At 41.9% G+C, this 27972-nt stretch overlaps 1 protein-coding gene across 2 annotated transcripts; it reads left to right on the top strand.

Annotated features, from left to right (window-relative positions):
* LOC135507912 (putative Polycomb group protein ASXL2) lies at window positions 1-27209 on the top strand. 2 transcript variants are annotated; one of them, XM_064927700.1, is made up of 13 exons: window positions 1-168; window positions 2137-2219; window positions 3139-3247; window positions 5703-5847; window positions 8768-8830; window positions 9231-9349; window positions 15677-15791; window positions 18002-18061; window positions 18975-19138; window positions 19425-19521; window positions 19757-19862; window positions 20085-21087; window positions 21232-27209. In XM_064927700.1, exons 1-13 carry the CDS (start codon window positions 112-114, stop codon window positions 23362-23364), a joined length of 4254 nt encoding a protein of 1417 aa, XP_064783772.1. In that variant the 5' UTR covers window positions 1-111; the 3' UTR covers window positions 23365-27209. The 2 variants fall into 2 exon arrangements, with proteins under 2 accessions (XP_064783772.1, XP_064783773.1); XM_064927701.1 differs by lacking the exon at window positions 8768-8830.
* The last annotated feature ends 763 nt before the right edge of the window (window positions 27210-27972 follow it).

Genomic DNA, 27972 nt, shown 5'->3' with positions numbered 1-27972 from the left:
AAGCAGTAAAAGCCCAATATGGCAGAAGCGGTCGGTCTTGCGCGGTAACTAAATCAACATTTCAACTAACACACTGTCATATTCAACACTAATCAGCACAAGACCGCAGCGATGAGGGAAAGACAGAAGAAAAAGAAGGGGAGGACATGGGCAGAAGCTGCTAAAACGGTATTTACTGTCGTTCTATTCAACGTTTGTTGTGCTTGTTTTCCCTTCGCTCCCACTTGTACAACTGTTTATGAGTTCATGACCCGCTGGTGCAGACGAAATGTTGCGTCTGCAACGCAAGGCCTGCTTGTCGGCTAGCTAAGCACTGGAAGTCCATCAAGATTGGCTTGACAGTCTTGTGGGTGCATTTACAGAAAATGGCTATATCAGTGTCTCCATGTAGTTTGCTTTAGTTGCTGAAGTTGTAGATAGGAAATTGACAGAATTATTGTTTCGACCGCAGACACGCAGACATGTCTGTTGCTTTAAAGTAAACACGAAGTGTTGCGCGAGCGCACAGCTAGCCAGTTAGCAAGCTATGCTAACTCAAATTCAGTTTGACAGCTTTTTCTGAACTGACAAAACACATTGAAACATGGCCGTTGTCAAGTTTCTAGCTCTCCAGCTAGTTCTAATCGCCCTATGTCGATGGACATTAGCTATAACGCTAGGTAATGAGCAATGAACGACAGCTAACGTTAGCATGGTAGTAGTAGTCAACTTGCTAGCTAGCTACAAATAGCTACCTAGTAGCTACATCGGTAGTGTTTATAAACTATTTATAAAGTTGTTTTAGCTACCTGGTCACTGTATTGGCCATTCGGTTTTTTAACATGCTTAGCTGCCTATGGCTTCATGTATTAGCAAATCATTGCTGTTACTAGTTTTGAATAGCTATGTTAGTGTGTCTGTAGCTAATTAAAACTAGTAACAGCAATAATATAGCTAGCCAGTTAGTTAACAGTCGTTAGTTGACAGCTGACAGTTCGCCTACTATTCATATGAAAACCTTTGTGACATCAAAGATTTGTATAACTAAATCAAGATAGACCACAGTCTGTCAATGGGAACAAATTAGTCATATTGAGCAGAACAAGCAAGGAGGTGGGCAGAGCCAAGCACAAGTTAGCGAGATCCTATTTGCCTGTTTTAGCAATCATCTGCATATTTCCGTTAGGGAATGCATACTCTGTGAAGTGTCCAATAACTCAATTCGCCTTTGCACTCCTAAATATCGCGATTTTTAAAATCTTTGGCAAAGGGTCTACAAAACTTAGTCCACTCGGTTAAAAACAGATTTTAGTTTGGGGAACTGAAAACTGTATTGAGACCAAATCTTTTGTCATGAGATAATTTGAAGAATTTCGGCCAAAATCCATCTCCTTCCATCTTCTCCCACTGCTGGCCACTGAGCTTCCTCTCATTACCATATTTGGTAGTGAGTGGAAACGCCAAGCGGATGCTTCACATTTATACTTCCAGTGAAATGTCTGTCTCATTGTTCTGTCTGTGGTGACGTCATCATGGCTATAATTTAGGCTAGCTACATCAGCTATGATTGTGGTGATCTTGCTCAGGCTTTCTCTTCTGACACATACACAAAGGAAGTGAATCATGCATTGGTGAGGTCATTGAGGTCTGTCTTATTTCCAGCAAGTCACATATTCTCTTGACAATGGGTAAAAGCATGCACCAATACATTGTTGACAGACTCATTCCCAGAGGTTGACTTCATGTCTTAACAAACCACACTACTAATGAATGTGCTAAAAACCGTATGCGCAGGAGTGCGGATCTAGAATCAGGTCCTCCCTGTCTATGTCATTTTATTAATTGTGATCCAAAAGGCTAAACTAATCCTAAAACAGTACTCCTTCTCTAAGTAAGAGCTCAGTTGAAGCTTACTCAATTGACATGTTCATTTCATACAACTTGGTCCTAATTCCATACCACTAGGCCCAACTATATATTTGTGGGTTGATAGTGTGTAGTAACACCATAAGCAATGTGAATACTAGTATAGGACAGGTTGACATATGTTATTGTCTTTAGGCTAGAGGTTGTTTTACATTCTCAAGTGGTTTTAGGTATGTATTACACATTATTACACTGCAATCCATTGACTGATTTTGTGCTTTATTCTTTCAGGTATTAGAAAAGTACCCCAACACACCTATGAGCCACAAAGAGATCCTACAGGTGATCCAGAGGGAGAGACTGAAAGAGATTAGGTAAATAAACAGTCTCATATGTCTTCTGTTTGTTTTCAAAGAAAAGGTCCTTTTAAAGATCCCCTTTTAAGGTTCCTTTAGGTCGCTCTTCACAGTTTTGACTTCATTTTTGATACACAAGATCAGCACACTAGGCCTAGTTTTGTTTATGTATAGCACCATTTCATTTCTTCTTGTTTGATTGATTGCTCATTTCCTTTCCCTTTTTCTTTTCTTCTTCTTGGTGGTAATTATTACATTCACATAATTCTAATGATTTTGTTTCTTGTTTCATTTTTTTCACTCTTGTCATCCAGAAGGTAAGACAAAGCAAGTTTTGCCCCTCCCTCCCTTAACAAACTCACTAAAATGTTGTTTGTTTTTCCTATTGCATGTTAACAACTTGTACTTGTTACAACATGTTATTAGCAACTTGTACTTGTAACAAGGAGTTACATGTTATTAGCAACTGTGACTTGTAACAAGAAGTTACAACATGTTATTAGCAACTTGTACTTGTAACAAGAAGTTACATGTTATTAGCAACTTGTACTTGTAACAAGAAGTTACAACATGTTATTAGCAACTTGTACTTGTAACAAGAAGTTACAACATGTTATTAACAACTTGTTCTTGCATGTCAGGTATTTTTATTTCAGGCAGTACAGTCTAATTATTTCAGCTGAAGCTCTGAATATAGTACACTGGCACCTGATTCACACTATAGGGCCTAACCGGGCCAGGCTGAGGTGTACTGGGTTGGCCAGCGTGCCCTGGCTACACATCCTCAATAGTTGCTGAAACTATGCTGGAAAGGACAATGTCAAAAGGAAATGTCAGAGCCAGTACAGTACAGTTCAAGTCAGCTCTGTAGTGGCCAGTCAGCTGTCTGCTTCATTGGATGTAACTGGCTGTGATTTCCTCTTCTCCTGTTATCTAGTGGTACTTCCCCGCTGGCCTGTCTCAATGCTATGCTCCACACCAACTCTCGTGGTGAAGAAGGGATCTTCTACAAAGTTCCTGGACGAATGGGGGTCTACACACTGAAGGTCAGTTTAACATTTCTATAAATCTAAAGCATGAAACCAATAAGCGCCGACATATCTCTATGTGGGATTGACATGCCATTTTTTTACTAATAGGCAGCGCCACAGTGTCAATAATTATGAGCTGTTAAAAGTATTTATGATGACACCGCTTCTCTATGGAAGGAGAATGAAAAGGAGAGCAACGTTATGACTCAATTGGAAATTCACATGAATCATTATTAATTTCTCTGAATGTTAGGAGTCATTCAAAGCAGTCCATGTTATGGGGGTGTGTACAGTGCCTTGCGAAAGTATTCGGCCCCCTTGAACTTTGCGACCTTTTGCCACATTTCAGGCTTCAAACATAAAGATATAAAACTGTATTTTTTTGTGAAGAATCAACACCAAGTGGGACACAATCATGAAGTGGAACGACATTTATTGGATATTTCAAACTTTTTTAACAAATGAAAAACTGAAAAATTGGGCGTGCAAAATTATTCAGCCCCCTTAAGTCAATACTTTGTAGCGCCACCTTTTGCTGCGATTACAGCTGTAAGTCGCTTGGGGTATGTCTCTATCAGTTTTGCACATCGAGAGACTGAAATTTTTTCCCATTCCTCCTTGCAAAACAGCTCGAGCTCAGTGAGTTTGGATGGAGAGCATTTGTGAACAGCAGTTTTCAGTTCTTTCCACAGATTCTCGATTGGATTCAGGTCTGGACTTTGACTTGGCCATTCTGACACCTGGATATGTTTATTTTTGAACCATTCCATTGTAGATTTTGCTTTATGTTTTGGATCATTGTCTTGTTGGAAGACAAATCTCCGTCCCAGTCTCAGGTCTTTTGCAGACTCCATCAGGTTTTCTTCCAGAATGGTCCTGTATTTGGCTCCATCCATCTTCCCATCAATTTTAACCATCTTCCCTGTCCCTGCTGAAGAAAAGCAGGCCCAAACCATGATGCTGCCACCACCATGTTTGACAGTGGGTATGGTGTGTTCAGGGTGATGAGCTGTGTTGCTTTTACGCCAAACATAACATTTGCATTGTTGCCAAAAAGTTCAATTTTGGTTTCATCTGACCAGAGCACCTTCTTCCACATGTTTGGTGTGTCTCCCAGGTGGCTTGTGGCAAACTTTAAACAACACTTTTTATGGATATCTTTAAGAAATGGCTTTCTTCTTGCCACTCTTCCATAAAGGCCAGATTTGTGGAATATACGACTGATTGTTGTCCTATGGAAAGAGTCTCCCACCTCAGCTTTAGATCTCTGCAGTTCATCCAGAGTGATCATGGGCCTCTTGGCTGCATCTCTGATCAGTCTTCTCCTTGTATGAGCTGAAAGTTTAGAGGGACGGCCAGGTCTTGGTAGATTTGCAGTGGTCTGATACTCCTTCCATTTCAATATTATCGCTTGCACAGTGCTCCTTGGGATGTTTAAAGCTTGGAAAATCTTTTTGTATCCAAATCCGGCTTTAAACTTCTTCACAACAGTATCTCGGACCTGCCTGGTGTGTTCCTTGTTCTTCATGATGCTTTCTGCGCTTTTAACGGACCTCTGAGACTATCACAGTGCAGGTGCATTTATACGGAGACTTGATTACACACAGGTGGATTGTATTTATCATCATTAGTCATTTAGGTCAACATTGGATCATTCAGAGATCCTCACTGAACTTCTGGAGAGAGTTTGCTGCACTGAAAGTAAAGGGGCTGAATAATTTTGCACGCCCAATTTTTCAGTTTTTGATTTGTTAAAAAAGTTTGAAATATCCAATAAATGTCGTTCCACTTCATGATTGTGTCCCACTTGTTGTTGATTCTTCACAAAAAAATGCAGTTTTATATCTTTATGTTTGAAGCCTGAAATGTGGCAAAAGGTCGCAAAGTTCAAGGGGGCCGAATACTTTCGCAAGGCACTGTATATAATATCTTATTGTGGTGTGGATATTATAGAATGTGTACACGGAGTGGACAGAACATTAAGAAAACCTTCCTAATATTGAGTTGGCCCCCCTTTTTGCCCTCAGTACAGCCTCAATTTGTTGGGGCATGGGCTCTACAAGGTGTCAAAAGCATTCCACAGGGATGCTGGCCCATATTGACTCCAATGCTTCCCACAGTTGTTTCTACTTGGCTGGATGTTCTTTGAGTGGTGGACCATTCTTGATACACATGGGAAACTGTTGAGCTTGAAAAACCCAGCAGCGTTGCAGTTCTTCACACAAACCGGTGCGCCTGGCACCTACAACCATACCCCATTTAAAGGCACTTAAATATATAATACACTGAATGGCACACATACACAATCTATGTCTCAATGCTTAAACATCCTTCTTTAACCTGTCTCTTCCCCTTCGTCTACACTGATTAATGTTTTGTACACTCAGTGTATGTTGTGTGTTTGTATATAATGTGTTGTGTTTATATAATTTGTGTATAACGTATATGTATGTTGTGTGTCTGTGAGTAGAAGGACATTGGGGACGTGGTGAAGGAGCTGTCTGAGGAGGGATCCGAGGAGGACGATAGTGATAATTTGTCTGATTCCCAGAGCACAGAGAACAACAATTACACTAACAACCAGGAGGGCATGAGGGGACAATGGAGGAGGAGAGGTATGATACTACTTCACAATACATTTATAACATCACTGTCTTTTTGATAAGGAAATAGGGACGACGAGAGGTAGAATACTGTATATTTCGCTATATACACTGCTCAAAAAAATAAAGGGAACACTTAAACAACACAATGTAACTCCAAGTCAATCACACTTCTGTGAAATCAAACTGTCCACTTAGGAAGCAACACTGATTGACAATACATTTCACATGCTGTTGTGCAAATGGAATAAACAACAGGTGGAAATTATAGGTAATTAGCAAGACACCCCCAATAAAGGAGTGGTTCTGCAGGTGGGGACCACAGACCACTTCTCAGTTCCTGTGCTTCCTGGTTGATGTTTTGGTCACTTTTGAATGCTGGCGGTGCTTTCACTCTCGTGGTAGCATGAGACGGAGTCTACAACCCACACAAGTGGCTCAGGTAGTGCAGCTCATCCAGGATGGCACATCAATGCGAGATGTGGCAAGAAGGTTTGCTGTGTCTGTCAGCGTAGTGTCCAGAGCATGGAGGCGCTACCAGGAGACAGGCCAGTACATCAGGAGACGTGGAGGAGGCCATAGGAGGGCAACAACCCAGCAGCAGGACCGCTACCTCCGCCTTTGTGCAAGGAGGAGCACTGCCAAAGCCCTGCAAAATGACCTCCAGCAGGCCACAAATGTGCATGTGTCTGCTCAAACGGTCAGAAACAGACCATGAGGGTGGTATGAGGGCCCGACGTCCACAGGTGGGGGTTGTGCTTACAGCCCAACACCGTGCAGGACGTTTGGCATTTTCCAGAGAACACCAAGATTGGCAAATTCGCCACTGGCGCCCTGTGCTCTTCACAGATGAAAGCGGGTTCACACTGAGCACATGTGACAGTCTGGAGACGCCGTGGAGAACGTTCTGCTTACTGCAAAATCCTCCAGCATGACCGGTTTGGCGGTGGGTCAGTCATGGTGTGGGGTGGCATTTCTTTGGGGGGCGACACAGCCCTCCATGTGCTCGCCAGAAGTAGCCTGACTGCGATTAGATCCTCAGACCCCTTGTGAGAACATATTGTGAGAACATATGCTGGTGCGGTTTGCCCTGGGTTCCTCCTAATGCAAGACAATGCTAGACCTCATGTGACTGGAGTGTGTCAGCAGTTCCTGCAAGAGGAAGGCATTGATGCTATGGACTGGCCCGCCCGTTCCCCAGACCTGAATCCAATTGAGCACATCTGGGACATGTCTCGCTCTATCCACCAACGCCACGTTGCACTACAGACTGTCCAGGAGTTGGCAGATGCTTTAGTCCAGGTCTGGTAGGAGATCCCCCAGGAGACCATCCGCCACTTCATCAGGAGCATGCCCAGGCGTTGTAGGGAGGTCATACAGGCACGTGGAGGCCACACACACTACTGAGCCTCATTTTTAGGACATTACTTGTTTTAAGGACATTACATCAAAGTTGGATCAGCCTGTAGTGTGGTTTTCCACTTTGATTTTGAGTGTGACTCCAAATCCAGACCTCCATGGGTTGATAAATTTGATTTCCATTGATCATTTTTGTGTGATTTTGTTGTCGGCACATTCAACTATGTAAAGAAAAAAGTATTAAATAAGAATATTTAATTCATTCAGATCTATGATGTGTTATTTTAGTGTTCTCTTTATTTTTTTGAGCAGTGTATTTATTAACTTCACCTTTTTCCATGATGATTAGGCTATTATTCCAATACTTGAATTTGACTGAAATACAGTGCATTCGGAAAGTATTCTGACCCCTTGACTTTTTCCACATTTTGTTACGTTACAGCCTTATTCTGAAATGGATAACATTGTTTTTTTCCCCTCATCAATCTACACACAAAACCCATAATGACAAAGCAAAAACAGTTTTTTTGTTGTTGAATTTTTGCCAATTTATGACAAAAAAAAAATAAAAAAATATTACACTTCACTCAGTACTTTGTTGAAGCATCTTTGCCAGTGATTACAGCCATACCCAAGATGATGCTTGGTGCTTGGTGGTTCCAAACTTCTTCCATTTAAGAATGATGGAGGCCACTGTGTTCTTGGGGACCTTCAATCCTGCAAAATGTTTCGGTACCCTTCCCCAGATCTGTGCATCGAGACAATCCTGTCTCGGAGCACTACGGACAATTCCTTGGGCCTCATGGCCTGTTTATTTGCTCTGACATTCACTGTCAACTGTGGGACCTTATATAGACAGGTATGTGCCTTTCCAAATCATGTGAAATCAATTGAATTTACCACAGGTGGATTCCAATGGAGTTGTAGAAACATCTCAAGGATGATCAATGGGGAAACAGGATGCACCTGCAATCAATTTCAAGTCTCATAGCAAAGGGTCGGAATACTTATGTAAATAAATTATTTATGTTTTTAAACTATTTTTGCTTTGTCGATATGGGGTATTATGTGTAGATTGATGAGTAAAACAATGCATTTCATACATTTTAAAATACGGCTGTAATGTAACAAAATGTGGAAATGTCAAGGGGTCTGAATGCTTTCCGAATGCACCGTAGGTGCTGATACTCATTTCGGTGCCAACCATTACTCTTTATATTTAGGTGCCTGTCCCACTCAAGTTATTGTGGTGTTTCCAGTATTGAGTGTGCAGCTGTACATTTTGTGATTAATACTAGACATCAGCCTGTTGCCCATCGTAGTGACACTTTAGAACGAGATGAAGTTTAGGCCTTTTTTGTCATTCTCTCTGCCCCTTAAACATTTTAAGCAACGGTTACAACAGGAAATTCTTTTTTTGTCTGAGTCAGATCTGTGACCACTTCCTCATATACACATATGAACAAGTTAAGGAACCGTTGAAGTAAAGTAACAGCATATCTTCTGAGCACGGGGATATATTCTTGTCTTTTCTGTTTTCTATTTTTATTGTTCTTAATATCAATGCAAAAAGCTCCATCAAAGCAAATGCTATCAAAAGACCCCAAAAGACCCAAGTCCAAGGATAACAGCTACGGTGAGTGAGAAATAAAGATGTAAGCCTTGTTTTTTTTAAACCAGGAAATAACCATTATAAAAGTTGTTTTACATAACAGTTTTTATTCTGGCGGTTGGAAAGTCAAGGAGTCTTCGATTTAAAAAAAAAGAAATGCAATGCACATCCAGGCAACTTTTTGTGTATGTTTTCAGCAATCTTTTAGATGCAACGTAGATTTGTATCATGTCTGACTGCAAAACAAAACGTATCTACTTTGGTATATCCATCTTAAAGATGAACTGAAACACTCAATCAGCATACAACTTGTGTATTTATGTAAAATGTTATCAGTGTTTTGGATGTGAACATTGGCGGTTGTTGTTAAGCGTATTAATGTGTTATTGACTGTGTCTTAAGTTGTGCTGTGTTTCCTTCCCAGTGCCCTCCACGCTGCCATCTGATCCGTCGTCTCCTCAGCCACGTTGTTCATCTCCCTCTGTCCCCAGTAGCAAGCTCATCTCTCCCTCACAGAAACACAGCAAGAAGGCACTCAAACAGGTGGGAGGATTCTCTATCGGTCTTTTTTTCACTGGTTAATAGAGACCAGTTCTCTCTTTTCTCAACAAGACTAATCTGGGTAAATAAAAGTTCAATAAAGTACTGTTGCTGACCTGGTGCCTCATAACCTGCCTGACAGTGTCTCAGTGATGTGCCCTCAGTCTTTTCCACAAGTACCTAGAGTAGCCAGCCAAAAGAAAAATTAGCTAGGCAGGCCTTCCCAACATAATTTTTTTTGTTGGCCCGAATTACCTATATTTTGATGGCCTCTGGTACATTCTAATGCCTTGATTCCATCCAAAATACACAGCTAAATTATGGAATTCTTTGTCAAATTGATCTCCCAGATTGGAAAAAGTTGTTGTTATTGGACATGACTTTACAATTTACATCACTAAGAATGTATGAATTCAGTGTATTGTTAGTTATTTTGTATATTGTCTAGACCTTGGCTCCTATGATCAGCACGATCTCCTAAGTAAAATAACATTAAACCTTTTTAACATTTAACCTGTCTTCTCTTGATCGAAGTTTTATTTACAGTTTTACTGCAATATCTGCCACAATGTTTGTTCTTTAAATTATGTATTTTCTTTTAACAGAAAAATTGTCCACTGCACACATTATCTTGAAAAACAAATGAAAAGTGGCTGCTATGTGCAACACCCAAAAGAAAATAAATGAATGTGCCAGAAAATAATGATACGGCTAAGTGGATTTTGACACATCGGTACCACTTATTTTACATTACACGAGAAGTGCAAATTCAATCAAAATATATTTTACATTTTAGATTCTTCGAAGTAGCCACCCTTTGCCTTGATGACAGCTTTGCACACTCTTGGCATTATCTCAACCAGCTTCACCTGGAATACTTTTCCAAAAGTCTTGAAGGAGTCCCCACATATGCTGAGTTGGCTGCTTTTCCTTTACTCTGCGGTCCAACTCATCCCAAACCATCTCAATTGGGTTGAGGTCGGATGATTGTGGAGGCCAGGTCATCTCATGCAGCACTCCATCACTCTCCTTCTTGGTCAAATAGCCCTTAGACATCCTGGAGATGTGTTAGGTCATTGTCCTGTTGAAAAACAAATGATATTCCCACTAAGCGCAAACCTGCAATGCTGGTTAAGTGTGCCTTGAATTCTAAATAAATCACTGACGGTATCACCAGCAAAGCACCATCACACCTCCTCCTCCATGCTTCATAGTGGGAACAACACACGCGGAGATCATCCGTTCACCTACTTTGTGTCTCACAAAGACACGGCGGTTGGAACCAAAAATTTCAAATTTGGACAGATTTCCACCGTTCTAAGCAAGTCTCTTCTTCTTATTGGTGTCCTTTAGTAGTGGTTTCTTAGCAGCAATTCAACCATGAAGGCCTGATTCACGCAGTACGCAGTTTCCTCTGAACAGTTGATGTTGAGATGTCTGTTACTTGAACTCTGAAGCGTTCATTAGGACTGCAATTTCTGAAGCTGGTAACTCTAATGAACTTATCCTCTGAAGCAGAGGTAACTCTGGGTTTTCCTTTCCTGTTGCGGTCCACATGATAGCCAGTTTCATCATAGCTCTTGATGGTTTTTGTGACTGCACTTGAAGAAACGTTCTTGACATTTTCCACATTGACTGACCTTCATGTCTTAAAGTAATGATGGACGCATCCACAGGAACACACACACGTGACCACCCACACCCGTCCATTTAAAACATTACCATTTTATCTCCTGTTCGGGCCTATAAATATTTCAGAATATAATGTCTGTAATCTTTGTAAATAATAATTGTTTCAAAAATAGTAATTTGGTTTTATATTCTAGGAGTTATAATTTTCATAGTATAGATTTCATGAATTGTCTCTTTCCAATTGCTTATTTGTGGTGCCAGCAGATTAGGTCAGTTTCTAGTAATCTAGTAAGTGCTGTTATCAGAATTCTGAAGAGGTCCTTATCGCGTGAGGGGTTCTCCCCAGGAGTATGTGTTCTGGATTTAGATAAAGTGAGCTTTCAAATGTATCATGCAATACTTTGCATACTTTGGTCCAGAAATGATTGAGGACTGGGCAGGTGTATGGGTTTGGTTAGCCCTGCTCTCCCCACGGTTACCCAGCAACTTGATGTGATGTGCCGTTTGTACTTTGATTGTATTATACTAGTTGAAAAATCTTCACTAAGTATCCATGAGTATTTCCTCCAGAGTAGTGTTGATTGTCTTGGACGTGATTCTAGATACTGTAGATCAGGTCTGTTTGGATGCATTTTGTTTTCTTTGTCCAGACCTTTTATGGTGTTATTTATAAAGGTATTTTTTATCTTCCTAGTGAGTGTATTGATTGTCTTCATAAATATAGTTGAACGTATTGTTTTTTTTTATTTGTTGGATTTGCATCTGTCTCCATTTACCTGTTGTTGCTGGGTTCATCCATACAATAATTGATTTGAGTTGGACGGCCTAGTCAACTAAAGAAGGCCAGTTTTATTGCTTCTTTAATCAATCTTTTAAACAATTTTAGCTGTCCTAAAATAATTGCAAAAAGGTTTTCTAATGATCAATTCATCTTTTTAAAATAATAAACTTGGATTAGCTAACACAACGTGCCATTGGAACACAGGAGTGATGGTTGCTGATAATGGGCCTATGTACGCCTATGTAGATATTCCATAACAAATTCAGCCGTTTCTAGCTACAATAGTCATTTACAACATTAACAATGTCTACACTGTATTTCTGATCAGTTTGATGTTATCTTAATGGACAAAAAACGGGCTTTTCTTTAAAAAAACAAGGACATTTCTAAGTGACCCCAAACTTTTGAACGGTAGTGTATATCCTAAATCGTTCTTACTTCAATGGTTCTTTGTGTGATTAGCTACCAGCGATGAAACCAATCGGCAGAAATGCTATGAAAATAGCTACAGCAGCATTTATATGTTGCTATAAATCAAAACTTGCATGTTCTTATACTTTACTTTTTCAGGTTGCACACACATCTGTTGTAGGCGCATATGGTCACTCTATAGAGCCCTGAAATTCACTCAGAGACTGCAACCAACCACAGAGCACACAAATCACACTGCCCAACAGGTACCTGGATGAGATATTAAACTGTCAAACAAGCAGTGTTTCCCTGTCAATGCTCACTTTGTGACTGACAGGTGCCTGTCCTTTCAATAGATCGCTAGAAGATGCATATCTTTAATTTTAGTGGAAGGAGGGCTCAGAATTTGTTTCTGACTAGCCAATTGAAAAGTAGCTTAGTTTAATTTAAGTAGCCGGCAATAAATTAGTCTGTAATCAACTGTTTAGCCGACAGCCGGCGCTAGTGGAAAATACTGCTTGCTCTCTATGCTAATAAACTGTAGCTCTAGTTGCTCTAATTTGGCTAAAGACACCAGTTTTGTAGAATAAATGCACACTTGACATTCACTGTGCTTGTTAAATTTAATAACTTCTTTGTTACAAAGAAAACAACACCTTGTGTAAGTTATTTTAAAAGACATGAGTGTGCATTGGGGAAAAAAATAATATTGGCTGAGTTGTATTAATTTCCTCACAATCCCACAACTCCACAGTGTATTACTAGCTTCCCATTGGTCTTCCTTATCCTCCATCACAAATGGCACCCTATTCCATATATATTGCACTGCTTTTGACCAGAGCTCTATGCGGGCCCTGGTAAAAAGTACTGCACTATATAGGGTAACTCTTTTGGGCTCCTGAGTGGCGCAGCGTTCTAAGGCACTGCATCTCAGTGCAAGAGGCGTCACTACAGTCCTTGGGTTGAATCCCGGCTGCATCACATCCGGCCGTGATTGGGAGTCCCATAGGGCGGCGTCCAGGTTTGGCCGAAGTTGGCCGTCGTTGTAAATAAGAATTTGTTCTTAACTGACTTGCCTAGTTGTATTCGGCGCATGTGACAAATAAAGTTTGATTTGATTAGTTAAATAAAGGTTAAATTTAGTAAGTCTAGCCAGCTATCTAAACTACCGGCTAGGCGGCCCCCATTGATTTTGGTAGTCAATCTCACTCAGATATCATATTAAAAACTGCAAACATTTCTCTCCACCCTAACAACAAATATTTTGTATTCTTTCTGCCCCATGGCAAAATTTAAACAAACTTGCTGCAAAACTGCAACATTTTCTCTACGCCCAATGGCAAAAAGTAGAATTGCAGGAAATTAACTCTAAAAAGTATTGTCTTTCTCTCCACTGTCAAGAGGGGAGCCTCTTAAAGGGTTTGCTCGTAACATGTCACTTAAGGCCCCCAAAAGGTTATGGCCGGCTCTGACTGCATGTTTTGGTATGGATGTGGCTACACGGACCCGCAAACCACTGTGGCCCCTCATGATGAGTTCAGAGTTTTTGTGGCACCCACCCCCATCAAGGTTGCCCATAGGGTGACATTTGGTACGCACACTTAGTGATTTTTGCTCTGTATAATTTGATTTTGGTTGACCACACAGATCAAGGAGGCGGGGAAAGAGAGGCCGGAGAGTTCTGAGAAGTCGGAGGCGATTGAATAAACCCCCACTTCCCTCAATTCTGCTAGCAAACATGCAATCTTTGGACAATAAAATTGATGAGTTACTGGGAAGATTAAGCTACCAACGGGACATTAAAAACTGTTACATCTTATGCTTCATGGAGTCGTGGCTGAATGGCAACAATATCAACACACAGCAGGCTGGTTATATGAGGAGGATAGAACAGTGGCGTCTGGTAAGACAAGGGGCAGCTGTCTGTATTTTTGTTGTATTTTAGTAAACAACTGCTGGTGCACGATACCTAAGGAAGTCTCGAGCTATTGCTCGCCTCTCATGATAAGCTGTAGACCACACTACCTACCGAGAGAGTTTTCATCTGTTTTCTTTGAAGCTATTTACATACCACCACAGTCAGAGGATGGCACTAAAATAGCATTGAATGAGCTGTATTCCGCCTTAAGCAAACAAGAAAACGCTCACCCAGAGGCGGCGCTCCCAGTAGCCGGGGACTTTAATGCAGGGAAACTTAAATCAGTTTTACCAAATTTCTATCAGCATGTTAAATGTGCAACCAGAGGGAAAAGAACTCTGGACCACCTATACTCCACACACAGAGATGCATACAAAGCTCACCCTCGCCCTCCATTTGGCAAATCTGACCATAATTCCATCCTCCTGATTCCTGCTTACAAGCAAACATTAAAGCAGGAGGCACCAGTGACTAGATCAATAAAAAAGTGGTCAGATGAAGCAAATGCTAAGCTACAGGACTGTTTTGCTAGCACAGATTGGAATATTTTCCCGGACTCCTCAAATGGCATTGAGGAGTACACCACATCTGTCATTGGCTTCATCAATAGGTGCATTGATGACATCGTCTCCACAGTGACCGTACGTACATATCCCAACCAGAAGCCATGTATGACAGGCAGCATACGCACTGAGCTAAAGGCTAGAGCGGGACTCTAACCCAGAAGCTTATAAGAATTCCCGCTATGCCCTCCGACGAACCATCAAACAGGCTAAGTGTCAATCCAGGACTAAGATCGAGTCGTACTACACCGGCTCTGACACTCGTCGGATGTGGCAGGGCCTGCAAACCATTACAGACTACAAAGGGAAGCACAGCCGAGAGCTGCCCAGTGACACGAGCCTAACGGTCGAGCTAAACTACTTCTATGCTCGCTTCGAGGCAAATAACACTGAAACATGCATGAGAGTACCAGCTGTACCGGAAGACTGTGTGATCATGCTCTCCGCAGCCGATGTGATTAAGACCTTTAGACAGGGCAACATTCACAAGGCCACAGGGCCAGACGGATTACCAGGACATGTACTGCGAGTTTGCGCTGACCACTAGCAAGTGTCTTCACTGACATTTTCAACCTTTCCCTGTCCGAGTCACCTGGAATGCATTTCAATTAACAGGTGTGCCTTGTTAAAGGTTAACTTGTGGAATTTCTTTCCTTCTTAATGTGTTTGAGCCAATCAGTTGTGTTGTTACAAGGTAAGGGTGGTATACAGAAGATAGCCCTATTTGGTAAAAGACCAAGTCCATATTATGGCAAGAACAGCTCAAATAAGCAAAGAGAAACAACAGTACATCATTACACTAAGACATGAAGGTCAGTCAATCTGGAAAATTTCAAGAACTTTTAAAGTTTCTTCAAGTCCAGTTGCAAAAAACATCAAGCACTATGATGAAACTCAATAGACAGGAGCGGACATTCATCTTGGCACTGGTAAATAATCTCTTCCTTTCTTCATTCCTCTTTTCCTTCCTTTTTTTTTCTCCCTCCCTATTCCTCTTTTCCTTCTCCTTCTTCTCTGTCCCATAGGCCCTGAAGCAGCAGAGGAACCAGCGGAGACAGGGGGGCATGCCCACCACCTCCAGCCCAAGGCTGCTCATCAAGAACGTGAAGGACATGGCTGACACCATTGCCACTAAGACCGGTAGGTGGCAGACATAGACGTACAGTATATGAGCTCCAAAGGTTTTGGCACAGTAAGGTTTGGATGTTGTTTTGGCTTTGTACTCTAGCACTTTGTATTTGAAATGATGCAATGACTTCAAGGTTTAAGTGCAGACTGTCTGATTTCATTTGAGGGTATTTTCATACATATCGGGTAAACCATTTAGAAATTACAGCACATATTGTCCCCCCATTTTACGGGACCAAAAGTATTGGGATAAATTCACTTATGTGTAATAAAGTAGTATTTGGTCCCATATTCATAGCACGCAAGGACCACATCAAGCTTTTGTTTTGGTTGTGTTTCAGATTATTTTGTGCACAATAGAAATTAATGGTAAATAATGTATTGCGTTATTTTGGAGTTACTTTTATTGTAAATACGAATATAAATATGTTTCTAAACACTTCTAAATTAATGTGGATGCTACCGTGACTATGGATAGTCCTGACTGAATCGTCATAATGATGAGTGAGAAAGTTAGACATGCTACCCTCTCACCATTACAATAACAGGGGAGGGAAGCATTTTTGGGAGGGTATGATATTCATGACTCGAACATTCTCACGCATCATTATTCAAGATTCATTCAGGATGTGAAGTGTTTGGAAACATATTATATTCTTGTTGACAATAACATGTTGGGACTGTGTACAAAAGGTGCCATAATTTCTAAATGGTTTACCCAATGTGGATGAAAATAGCCTCAAATTAAAGCTGACAGTCTGCACTTTAACCTCACATAGTCATTGTATAGTTTCAAATCCAAAGTGTTGGAGTACAGAGCCAAAACAACAACAAATGTCTGTGTCCCAATACTTTTGGAGCTCACTGTAACTTCAGTGCATTCGGAAAGTATTCAGACCCCTTGACATTTTCCACATTTTGTTACGTTACAGCCTTATTCTAAAATGGTTTAAATAAAAACATTTCCTCATAAATCTACACACAATACTCCATAATGACAAAATAAAAAAGGAAATATCACATTTACATAAGTATTCAGACCCTTTGCTTTGAGACTCGAGATTGAGCTCAAGTGTATCCTGTTTCCATTGATCATCCTTGAGATGTTTTTACAACTTGATTGGAGTCCACCTGTGGTAAATTAATTTGATTGGACATGATCGAGGCACAGATCTGGGGAAGGGTACCGAAAATGTCTGCAGCATTGGTCCTCAAGAACACAGTGGCCTCCATCATTCTTAAATGGAGGATGTTTGGAACCACCAAGACTCTTCCTAGATCTGGCCGCCAAACTGAGCAAGGGGGAAGAAGGGCATAGGTCAGGGATGTGACTAAGAACCCGATGGTCACTCTGACAGAGCTCCAGAGTTCCTCTGTGGAGATGGGGAACCTCCCAGAAGGACAACCATCTCTGCAGCACTCTACCAATCAGGCCTTTATAGTAGAGTGGCCAGATGGAAGCCACTCCTCAGTAAAAGGCACATGACAGCCCGCTTGGAGTTTTCCTAAAGGACTCTCAGACCATGAGAAACAAGATTCTCTAGTCTGATGAAACCAAGATTGAACTCTTTGGCCTGAATGCCAAGCGTCACATCTGAAGGAAACCTGGCACCATACCTATGGTGAACCATGGGTGTGGCAGCATTATGCTATTGGGATGTTTTTATGTGGCAGGGACTGGGAGACTAGTCAGGATTGAGGCAAAGATAAACGGAGCGAAGTACAGAGAGATCCTTGATGAAAACCTGCTCCAGATTACTCAGGACCTCAGACTGGGGAGAAGGTTCACCTCCCAACAGGACAATGACCCTAAGCACACAGCCAAGACAACGCAGGAGTGGCTTCGGGACAAGTCTCTGAATGTCATTGAGTGGCCCAGCCAGAGCCCGGACTTGAACTTGATCGAACATCTCTGGAGAGACCTGAAAATTGCAAAAATGTCTAAATAGTTTTTGCTTAGTCATTACGGGGTATTGTGTGTAGATTGATGAGGGAAAAAACAATTTCATACATTTTAGAATAAGGATGTAATGTAACAAAATGTGAAAGAAGTTGCTTTCTTATCCAGTTCCAGTTTTGCCGTGTACATCAGTAAGCCTTTCCTGCGTCCACAATGGAAATAAGTTTTATCTTATGCTCATTTTTATTTTACCCAGTGTATCAACTTGTGTAGCTGAATTGTGTTTAAATCAAATCATGCTCCTCTCTGTCCATCCAAACAGACTCCTGTCCTGCTTCTGGTACCAGGAAGATGTCTCAGAGGTCCAGTCGACTCAGTGCACGTAAGTACTAGATATTTCAGGTATTTCAGACATTCCAGAATGCAGATGATAGAATTTGCATTCCATATACCGAAGCAGCGTGATCGCCCATTCAAATACTGCCTCGGCGAGATCGTGTTACTTCCGTGACCTACATTATAGTCATTAAGCTGACGCAGACTTATAGGAGCAATTAGGGTTAAGTGCCATGCTTAAGGGCACATCGGACAATTTATTTCACCCTGTCGGCTCCAGGATTCAATCCATCGACTTTTCATTCACTTGTCCAATGCTCCCAACCGCTAGGCTACCTGCCGTCTCTGTAGTAGACTCATCCAGCTTGTCTTTGTAATTTAGATATAGTAGGCTAATACTGCACATACAGTGCCTTGCGAAAGTATTCGGCCCCCTTGAACTTTGCAACCTTTTGCCACATTTCAGGCTTCAAACAGTCATTTAGGTCAACATTGGATCATTCAGAGATCCTCACTGAACTTCTGGAGAGAGTTTGCTGCACTGAAAGTAAAGGGGCTGAATAATTTTGCACGCCCAATTTTTCAGTTTTTCATTTGTTAAAAAAGTTTGAAATATCCAATAAATGTCGTTCCACTTCATGATTGTGTCCCACTTGTTGTTGATTCTTCACAAAAAAAATACAGTTTTATATCTTTATGTTTGAAGCCTGAAATGTGGCAAAAGGTCGCAAAGTTCAAGGGGGCCGAATACTTTCGCAAGGCACTGTACCAGTCTCTGTTGGCCTGGTCCCAAATCTGTTTGTGCTGACTTGCCGACTCCCATAATCATTGACATGCCAAACATAACAACAACCATAGGAGTTGGCTACAGCACAAACAAACCTTTTTAGTTCTTTTGTATGAATTACAGTGGATTTATCTTCTCTTGTGCTGTATGTGTTTTTTTTTATTTTATCCAGGGCAACTGAAGCGTACCAAGTGTGCAGAGATAGATGTTGAGACACCAGACTCTATCCTGGTTAACACCAACCTGCGTGCCCTGATCAACAAACACACCTTCTCTGTCCTGCCCACAGAGTGCCAACAGAAGCTACTCACACTACTGCCTGAGGTCGACCAACAGGTACTAGACACCATAAGGTCTCTAGTGCCAAAGAGGTTTAAAACCAAGAGACTCAACTTGCAATTCATTTCTGTAATCATCCACAAGATATTTGCAAGAAATAATCGCATGGGGAGTCTCTCATCTCTCTTTATGTACCGATGATGATAATGACAATGATGATGCTATTGATAAGCAGATGGTGATGACAATAATGCTGATAGTGATTATCACGATGATTTTGATAGTGATAATGATGGTGCAGTTTATGATGATGTACACAAGTTATCTCTGTCTGTATCTTTAGGCCTGTATGGATGGTCTGTTAAAGGTCACCAGTTCTGCCTTGAACAATGAGTTTTTCACATCAGCAGCTCAGTCCTGGAAGGAACGACTGGCAGAAGGTCAGTGCTTCTAGCCTGGTCCCGGATCTGTTTGTGCTGTCTTGCTAATTGTCAATAGCATGATAATGACCATTGGCAAGACCGCATAAACAGATCTTGGACCAGGCTACTGTGCTTCTGCTTCAAAATATAGCTTTTTATTAAACATAATTTTTTTATATTCCCAGTAACAAGGTTTTTTAAATGTCTCATAAACCTTTTTTTTTTTAAATGTTATATTTTCCAAACCACGAAGGTGAGTTCACTCCTGAGTTGCAGCTGAGAATGCGTCAGGAAATTGAGAAGGAGAAGAAGGTGGAGTATTGGAAGGAAAGTTTCTTTGAGAGCTACTATGGTGAAAAGTAAGTCATTTTTCAGGGCTGGAATCTGTAAAATACATTGTAGTTATTGTTATGTCATTCAAGCTTTTTTTACCTGCAAGCCTCTGTTTGCATATCCCTCAGATTAATCCTTTCTTTATAGTTGGCTGACTTCTCTCTCACGCTTTCTCTCTCGATTTCTCTCTCTCTCTGTCTCTCTCTCATGCTTTCTCTCTCTCTCTCCCTTCCTCTCTTCCTATCCAGCTCTGGACTCAGCTTAGAGGAATCCAAAGAGCTGCTTGAGTCTGGTCTCAGTCTGGAACTCTCAGCCACCAAACCCCAGTTGTCTCCTCCAACACAGCCAAGTCCTGCTGGCCAAGCACTGCAAGATCCCAAGGTCCCTGAGAACAGCTGCCATACTCGTTCGTCAGAGAGGAGGCTCCGATCATCATCACTGCCTATAAACCCTACATCTAAACCCATAGAACCTCCATCTAAACCCATAGAACCTCCATCTAAACCCATAGAGCTTTCCAAGCCAAGACCGGAACCAGAGCCTGTTCACGATGAACCAGTACCAGTCCCACCCATTGTCCCACCAGTTATATTACCGAAAAATGTACAGAAGACACTGGAGGTTGAGTACCCCAGACACAGGACTCGTAGCAGAGGTTTATCCCTGCCTATAATGGCAGTGGAGGCACCTGTTGTCCGGAGGCAGGATGTGGAGGACTCAACCTTAATGGTTACTCCACTTGGGGAGAAGCAGATGGAGGAAGAGGAACAGAAGCTGAAAGAAGCTCAGCCGGAGACCCCCCAGTCCCCTGAGATCCCACAGTCCCCTGCCCTGGAGAGTCCTCCAGAGGTTTGCTCCCAGACGAAGCTCAGATCATCACTGCCGTCCGACCTTTCAAAGCCAGAGCCTCTGGGCTTGGACGAGCACAGTGGGGAGAGGAGGGAAGATGTTGCGCAAGAGAGAGGCGCCTCGGTGTCAGTCACCCCCATATCCACCCCTCTATCCACCCCCGTATCCACTCCTCTATCCACCCCTCTATCTACTCCTGTATCCACCCCTCTATCCACCCCTGTATTTACCCCCATATCCACCACCCCATCCCCAGAGCCGTTGAAAAGGAAGTCCTCATCCAGTGAACAGGAAGTAGAGCTGACTCCAGAGAAGAGGGCACGCATCACTCCACCGACAGTATCTGTGGTAACATCTCCAGCAGCCACCATAACAACAGCTCAGAGAGTGCCTCCGCTTAAGGTAAATACAGTAATTTTTTTAACAATTAAATATTGTATATTGAAATGTATTTGTGGTGACTAAAAACATCAGGTACGAATACATACACCAGGAAGGCCCACACATGTTAAGCTTGCGTTCTTTCTTGTTCAATTTCCTTTTCAGATTCCTGTGTCACGAATCCTATCAGTCCCTGCATCTCCAACCCAGGTGTCCCCCAGGACCCCTGTACCGCTCAGCCCTGGTCCCAGCCCCGGACGCACTGGTGCTCGCACTCTGGCTGACATCAAGGCTAAAGCCCAGCTAGCCCGGGCCCAGCGTGCAGCAGCAGCTGCTGCAGCCAGCTCCTCCTCTAAAGGTGCAGTACCAGGCCCAGGACCAGGAGGAGGCATTGTAGAGCATAGAGCTTCAGCCCAGACCCTCCACTCCAGGCCCCCCTGCTCCACCCAGTCTCAGTCAACCACCAGGCTGCCAGTAAGTAGCATCACTGGTCAATCTACCTGTCAATCACCTGATGCAGTCACCACACCAGCCCACTCCAGTTCGGTCCAATCATCAGGCTCCTCTGTACCCTTTGACCTTAGTCTGTCTCAAAGAAGCTCCAACACCGGTAGAGCGTCTCTCACTGATTACCAACAGAGAGGTTACTCCGATGGTCTGATGAACCCATGTTCTCTGATGGGACCTCAACATGGGAACATTCAACATACGTCATACCCACCAGGTCCCCAGTCAACCTCTAGCTACACTTCATCTGTGTGTGGTGTGAAGAGCCAGTGTGTATCTGGAAGCTCCATGGCAGCCAGGGCTAGCCACTTTAATCCAGCCAACAACCCTCTGGTCACATCTCTCCTCCAGGGGAAAGAGGTCCCTCTGGAACAGATCCTCCCCAAGCCTCTGGCCAAGGCCGATGTCCAGATGTCCCAGGCCAAACCCTCCCATGATGACAAAGGGACGATAAAGTCCCACAGCACTGCTGGAACAGCCAGTGGTGAGAATAAGAGCCAATACCTACACGCTGGTGGTGTGGAGGACTACAGTAGATCTGAACAGCAAGGATCCATAGGCCAGTCCACTTCCACCATACCTGGAACAAGAGCAGGTATGTTGGCAGAGCTCCAGCACCATCAAAGGGAAACACCTAACAAAGACATCCAGGAACAAATCCTTCAGGCTCTGATGCACAGGGCCACGCACCAGCACCAGAACCAGCCATTTGGGGTCTCGGGTGGAGCTCAGCCTGCCCAGTTCGGAGCTTGTAATCTATGGCACCAGGAGTGTGGGGACCGTCCCCGGTTCTCCGCGGGGTTCCCTGGACGGAAGAGGATGTCCAGGCCTGCCATGTCAGGGCACTACCTCCTCAATGTCTCCACATACGGACGAGGCTCAGAGAGCAGTAAACGCTTCCACCCATTGACCACCGTTAACACCTCACTGACCCCACTGGCCAATCTGAAGAGAGAGCACATCGGGGTGGAGAGGCTGGCTAACGAAGGGGAGGAGTCAGTGGAGAATAAGTCTCATTCTCACCCTGCTGGAGTCAAGATGGAAGAGCAGTGCTTCTCAGTCACAAAAATGGATGAAACTCTGGGCTTTCAACACTGCTCCAGAATAATGTCTGAGTCTCCATCAGTGGGGGGCTGTATACCAGAGCAGGAGGACAACAGCTCAGCCGGTACAGATAGAGACAGTGGCACTTCTGCAAGAGCCAAAGAAACCAAACCTTTCACCCACTCACAAACACAGCACAGGAGGCACCCGGAACTCTGCAATACTAAACAGGGTGGTCATTCCGAGCAATATCGTTTATCTGTATCTCCCCACGTGGGGACCATGGACCCCACTCACCCCAGTACTCACCAGCGTCCGTCTGCCTTTCAAACTCAGAGACCTCCAATCGATAATCAGGAATCCATTTTGGGTTCCTGCTACGGTGGCACCATCAGCATGTCTGTACCTCACGCTCTGAATCACAATGCTGCTGCTTCAGGCACCGCTTCTAGCTCCTCCCCCTCTGTGTCAGGTAGTGGTGGGGACAGCGGCAGTGGCACCGGCAGTGTCATGTCTTTCTCAGTGACCGTCACCACCATACCTGCCGGTCACCCGTTGGACCACAGCAGCCAGGGGGAGGGGTCTCCAGAGCAGGGGTTTATGGAGGGATCTGGTATAGAGGACGTTCAGTCTAAATGCTACTGCCGACTCAAGGCTATGATCATGTGTAAAGGGTGTGGGGCTTTCTGCCATGACGATTGCATTGGCCCTTCGAACCTCTGTGTCTCGTGTCTAGTGGTACGATAAAACTACTAATAATGTAGTGCTGAGCGAATAACTATTATTTTTCGTCGGTTCAATTATTTGAATTGCATTTCTGTTAGTTCTATGCAGTTTCTGTAGAGTTACATCAGATCAAGCCTGAAACTGTGCGATGTAGTAGGAAGTTGTAGTTCCTAACAGGACAATGTTCTACATAGTTTAGCGCCGAAAACCTGCTAATAACTACGTACGGTCTGTGTGGAGCAAGACACGGGGAGGAGAGAGAGCGCGCGATCGAGAGAGATCGAAGGCAGTCGCTTCGCGAGCATGAAAATATATGATCTAAGTGTTTGATAGTTGGTATTTAGCGGTCATAAAAGTATGCCTTATTTACTTTGAAGAACTACTAAATAGTGATTTTTGTTGTACAGCATAGGCAGCAGCTCTATATGAGATGATGACTCGGAATGAAGTAAAAAAATATATTAAAAAATCATCAAATAAAACAAATATTTTATTAAAGTAATGTGAATAAATGATGGTTAATAAGTGATACGCAACAATGGCCAGTCATTACCATCGTGTGACTTTTATTAATTGTTTTATTCTGTGTTACAGCATTCAACCCACATAATGTATAGTGCATTTAATGTTTAAAAAGATCATCAAAATTGAAAAATGTATATCTTTTTTTTAACATTATGAACCAAAACCAAACCGACTTCAAAAATCACTAATCGCTCAGCACTACATAAATGTAGACATGATCTGTTTCAATTCTTTATTATTGTACCAAGGAACAAATCAGCATCAAGTCATCTACCATCATCAACAAGTAGCGGTTTGGAGCAAGGTCAGTTCCATTTAAATTCTGGAAGTAAACTGATTCAAATGTTTATTTCAATTCCGAATCTAATTTGAAAAGAAAGACAAATTGGAATGTCAGTGTATTTCCTGAATTGACTGAATTGAAGTGGAATTGACCCTAACCCTGGTTACCAAGGTAAAAAGCACAGTGGCCATACTCAACCCAGCACATGGTTTTCAGTGGGGTGGCAAATCATTTATACTGGACGACACAAGAGGTTGGTGGCTCCTTAATTGGAGAGGACATGCTTAGCGAAACTAAGTGGAATGGTATCAAATACATCCATTTGCTCTGTTTCGGCCATTATTATGAGCTGTCCTCTTCTCCGCAACCTCCACTTTCATCTATTCCATCTGAAAAGAGTTTGTTTTGTACAATTCACCGATCAGTTCAAATCAAATCTTAACCTTTTAGACTTGAGACAAAAGTTGAATCTTGGCAATATTTTGCACTTGGACATGTTATTGTGCTATATTTTTGTAAAGATAGTTTAGATTTTAAAAAAGTAAGGAAAAAAATGAATGTTGCTATTTTTGTAGAACGTAATAACAATGTTATGTTAAAGACTGCCACTCTTCATTCTGGAGTTTAAGTTATGATGTTTTAAAAGGTGAAGAAGGGAGTTACATTCATATTCATCGACCCCTTGGGGTTTGTGTGTAGGTGGGAGAGTACAAATACTGATTTATATAGATTTTAAAGGTCGCAATCAATCATATATATATATACAGTACTAAAAACAAAGTTACAGATATGTCAAAAGAACATAGATATTTCAAATTATTTAGATTATAAAACATTATTTCTACTAACGGGGTGACTGACACTGAGACTGTATAGTACATGTTGTGTACAGCGTTTGTACTCTAACATGGTGATGAAAAGTAAAAGCACTTCGCAAATAAATGAATAAACAGTGCCCTTCAAGGAGCAAGCTGAGTATCGTCTGATTCCAGATCTGTTTGTGTTGTTTTATGGCAATGACCATAGGAGTTAGCAATACACCACAAACAGATCTGGAACCAGGCTACAAACTTGAGGCCATTTCAGATCATCGTGTGAAGTTTACAGACTCCATGAACTCCTAAAACCTCGACTTGTAGATATTCTGTCTCATGACGCATTTGTTTTCATATATGTTTGTTTGTGTATAACAGAGTAACTATTAGCAGTGATGTACATTTAAAACACTCAGAGAAAGAAAGGAGAAAAATGAAGATTTCAGTTTTTGTATTATTCTTTTGCTTTGTAAATATTGGCTTTCGTTGAGCTAGATTTAGAAATTAATTTAGCTTTATGTTCCTTGCTTAAGCATATCCAAAATATATTGTTTTTTATTGCAAAAGAGTTTATATCTCTAAAAGAAACTTCACAAAAATTTGTATTTTAACGCTAAATGCTGTGCTATCATGAAACCATTCAAAGTTGTATAGGCTCCAGGTACAGTATTCGGGTTGATGGGCGGTAGAGATACAATTTACTAGCTACATATAAAACAAAGGAACATCATATGGGTATACATGGTGATTGCAATTATAAAAGCAAAATGTAGCAATCATATTTTTGAAATGATCTGACTAAAACTGAAGATAGTTGCTGTGTAACGGTATATTTTATAGAAATAATTTCCATGGTAAGATGCCAAAGTCACCTTATGAAAATGAAATGATCAGATCTCATTTTTTTAAAATGTCTGACGAGTTAAACAAAGTAATATATTTTAATATAAAAAAATCTATTTACAAATCATTTTTAAAAACAACAGGGTATTTACTAGAATGATACACATTACACCGGTCAGTTTTTTTTAGGTACACCCATCTAGTACCGGGTCAGACCTACCCTTTGCCTCCAAAACAGCCTGAATTCTTCAGGGCATGGATTCTACAAGTCGGAAACGTTTCACAGGGATGTTGGTCCATGCTGACATGATGGCGTCACGCAGTTGCTGCAGATTGGACTGCGGTACCCCACCGTCAACAGCCTGTACCGTTGACACCAGGCAGGATGGGACCACGGACTCATGTTGCTTACGGCAAATCCTGACTCTGCCATCAGCATGACGCAACAGGAACCAGGATTTGTCAGACCAGGCTATGTTTTTGCACTCCTCAATTATCCAGTGTTGGTGATCACGTGCTCACTAGAGCCACTTCTTGTTTTTAGTTGATAGGAATGGAACCCGGTGTGGTCGTTTACTGCAATAGCAGTGAGTTGTCTGTTCCGAAATTCTGTTCTACATACCCCTGTTGTTCTGCGCCTTTTATTTATATGATTGTGGCCCGCCTGTTAGCTTGCACGGTTCTTGCTATTCTCCTTCAACCTCTCTCATCAATGAGCTGTTTTCACCCACAGGACTGTTTCAACATTTTCGGTAAACCCTAAACACTCTTGTGTGTGAAAAGCCCAGGAGGGTGTCCGTTTCTCAGATACTGGATCAGGTGTGCCTGGCACGACGATCATACCACACTCAAAGTTTCTTAGGTCACTAGTTTTGCCCATTCTAACGTTCAATCGAACAGTAACTGAATGCCTGTCTACCTGCTTTATATAGCAAACCACGGCCACGTGACTCACTGTCTGTAGGAGCGATCCATTTTCGTGAATGGGGTGGTATACCTAATTGACTGGCCGGTGAGTGTATATTGGCTGTCCCTTTTTCTTATGTTTTTGTGTGAAAGCGTGGACAGACCACAACATAACTTTTTTAGCGAAAAAAACATCCCCAAGTTTTCTGATTCCATATGACCCATGTATTTTTATGGAAATCTACATGTCCTTTTCCACTGAAGTCCTGCCTGGAATATTGTAACCATCTGAACTGTATGCTCTTGTAACGACTTTGGTTAATAAGATATGGGGCATTGTTTTGTCTTACACATATTTTCAGCATTATGTGCTTATTTGGGGGGAAATGAATACAATTTCATGGCACCATTTTGCAAGTGGTGTGTGTGTGTGTGTGTGTGTGTGTGTGTGTGTGTGTGTGTGTGTGTGTGTGTGTGTGTGTGTGTGTGTGTGTGTGTGTTTAAAAGTTCATTGACGTCTTTATTTACAGTCACAGGATTCTTTATCGTCTCAAAAAGTTCACAAAGTGTGCATCCCAAATGGGCTCTGGTCAAAAGTAGTGCATTATATACGGAATTAGAGGGCCATTTGGAAGCAGCCAAATGGTTCATATATGGAGGGTGCATATCTTGTAAAGATGAGACCCAATATTTATGATTTGACCCCTATCATTGCAAACTTTGTTAATTCATTTGATCACCTATCAAATTTTATGAATTTTATTTTAAATAAATACATGTTTTAGTCTAATTTGGTTTCCCCAACATCTAGTATTAATTATATATTTTTTATGAATTTTGATGTTGTTCTATTAACTGACTTGTGTATATGTGGATTGCAAAGAGAATGTCGTTTTTACCCACATTTTGTAAAAAGGCAGCTGACATCTCGTAAAGTTTAAGGGAGCGTTGAATTATTGATTCAGTAGCCTACTCCACTTTGTCCTTTTCTCTCAAACCATGATTGACTTTTTTAACAAATCGATAGCTTAAATTCAGAGGGATATATTGATTAGATCCCATTTTTAAACCGAAGGACAAAAAGTAAAGGGTGAGAATAGACTTGGTTAGGAGAAAATGTTTCTTAAGTGTCATCCAATAATGGTTTGAAAATGTCTGTCTGTTTGTCTTGTGAAGGGTGTGTTCCCATCAGTCTGTCATTTTTGCTGTTTTTAGATTGGAAAGTCTCCATTTTAAAATGCAGGTGAATGTAATATA

This window comes from Oncorhynchus masou, chromosome 21 (assembly GCF_036934945.1).
Source record: "Oncorhynchus masou masou isolate Uvic2021 chromosome 21, UVic_Omas_1.1, whole genome shotgun sequence".
NCBI lineage: Eukaryota > Metazoa > Chordata > Actinopteri > Salmoniformes > Salmonidae > Oncorhynchus > Oncorhynchus masou.
This window is presented reverse-complemented; position numbering and strand designations above follow the sequence as displayed.

Excerpts from the sequence above, each read along its gene's own strand:
- LOC135507912 (XM_064927700.1), top strand. The coding sequence starts at position 112 with ATGAGGGAAAGACAGAAGAAAAAGAAGGGGAGGACATGGGCAGAAGCT. Across the intron at positions 2,220-3,138 it reads GAGAGACTGAAAGAGATTAG|TGGTACTTCCCCGCTGGCCT; the intron begins GTAAATAAACAG and ends CCTGTTATCTAG. Across the intron at positions 21,088-21,231 it reads AGAGAGTGCCTCCGCTTAAG|ATTCCTGTGTCACGAATCCT; the intron begins GTAAATACAGTA and ends TTTCCTTTTCAG.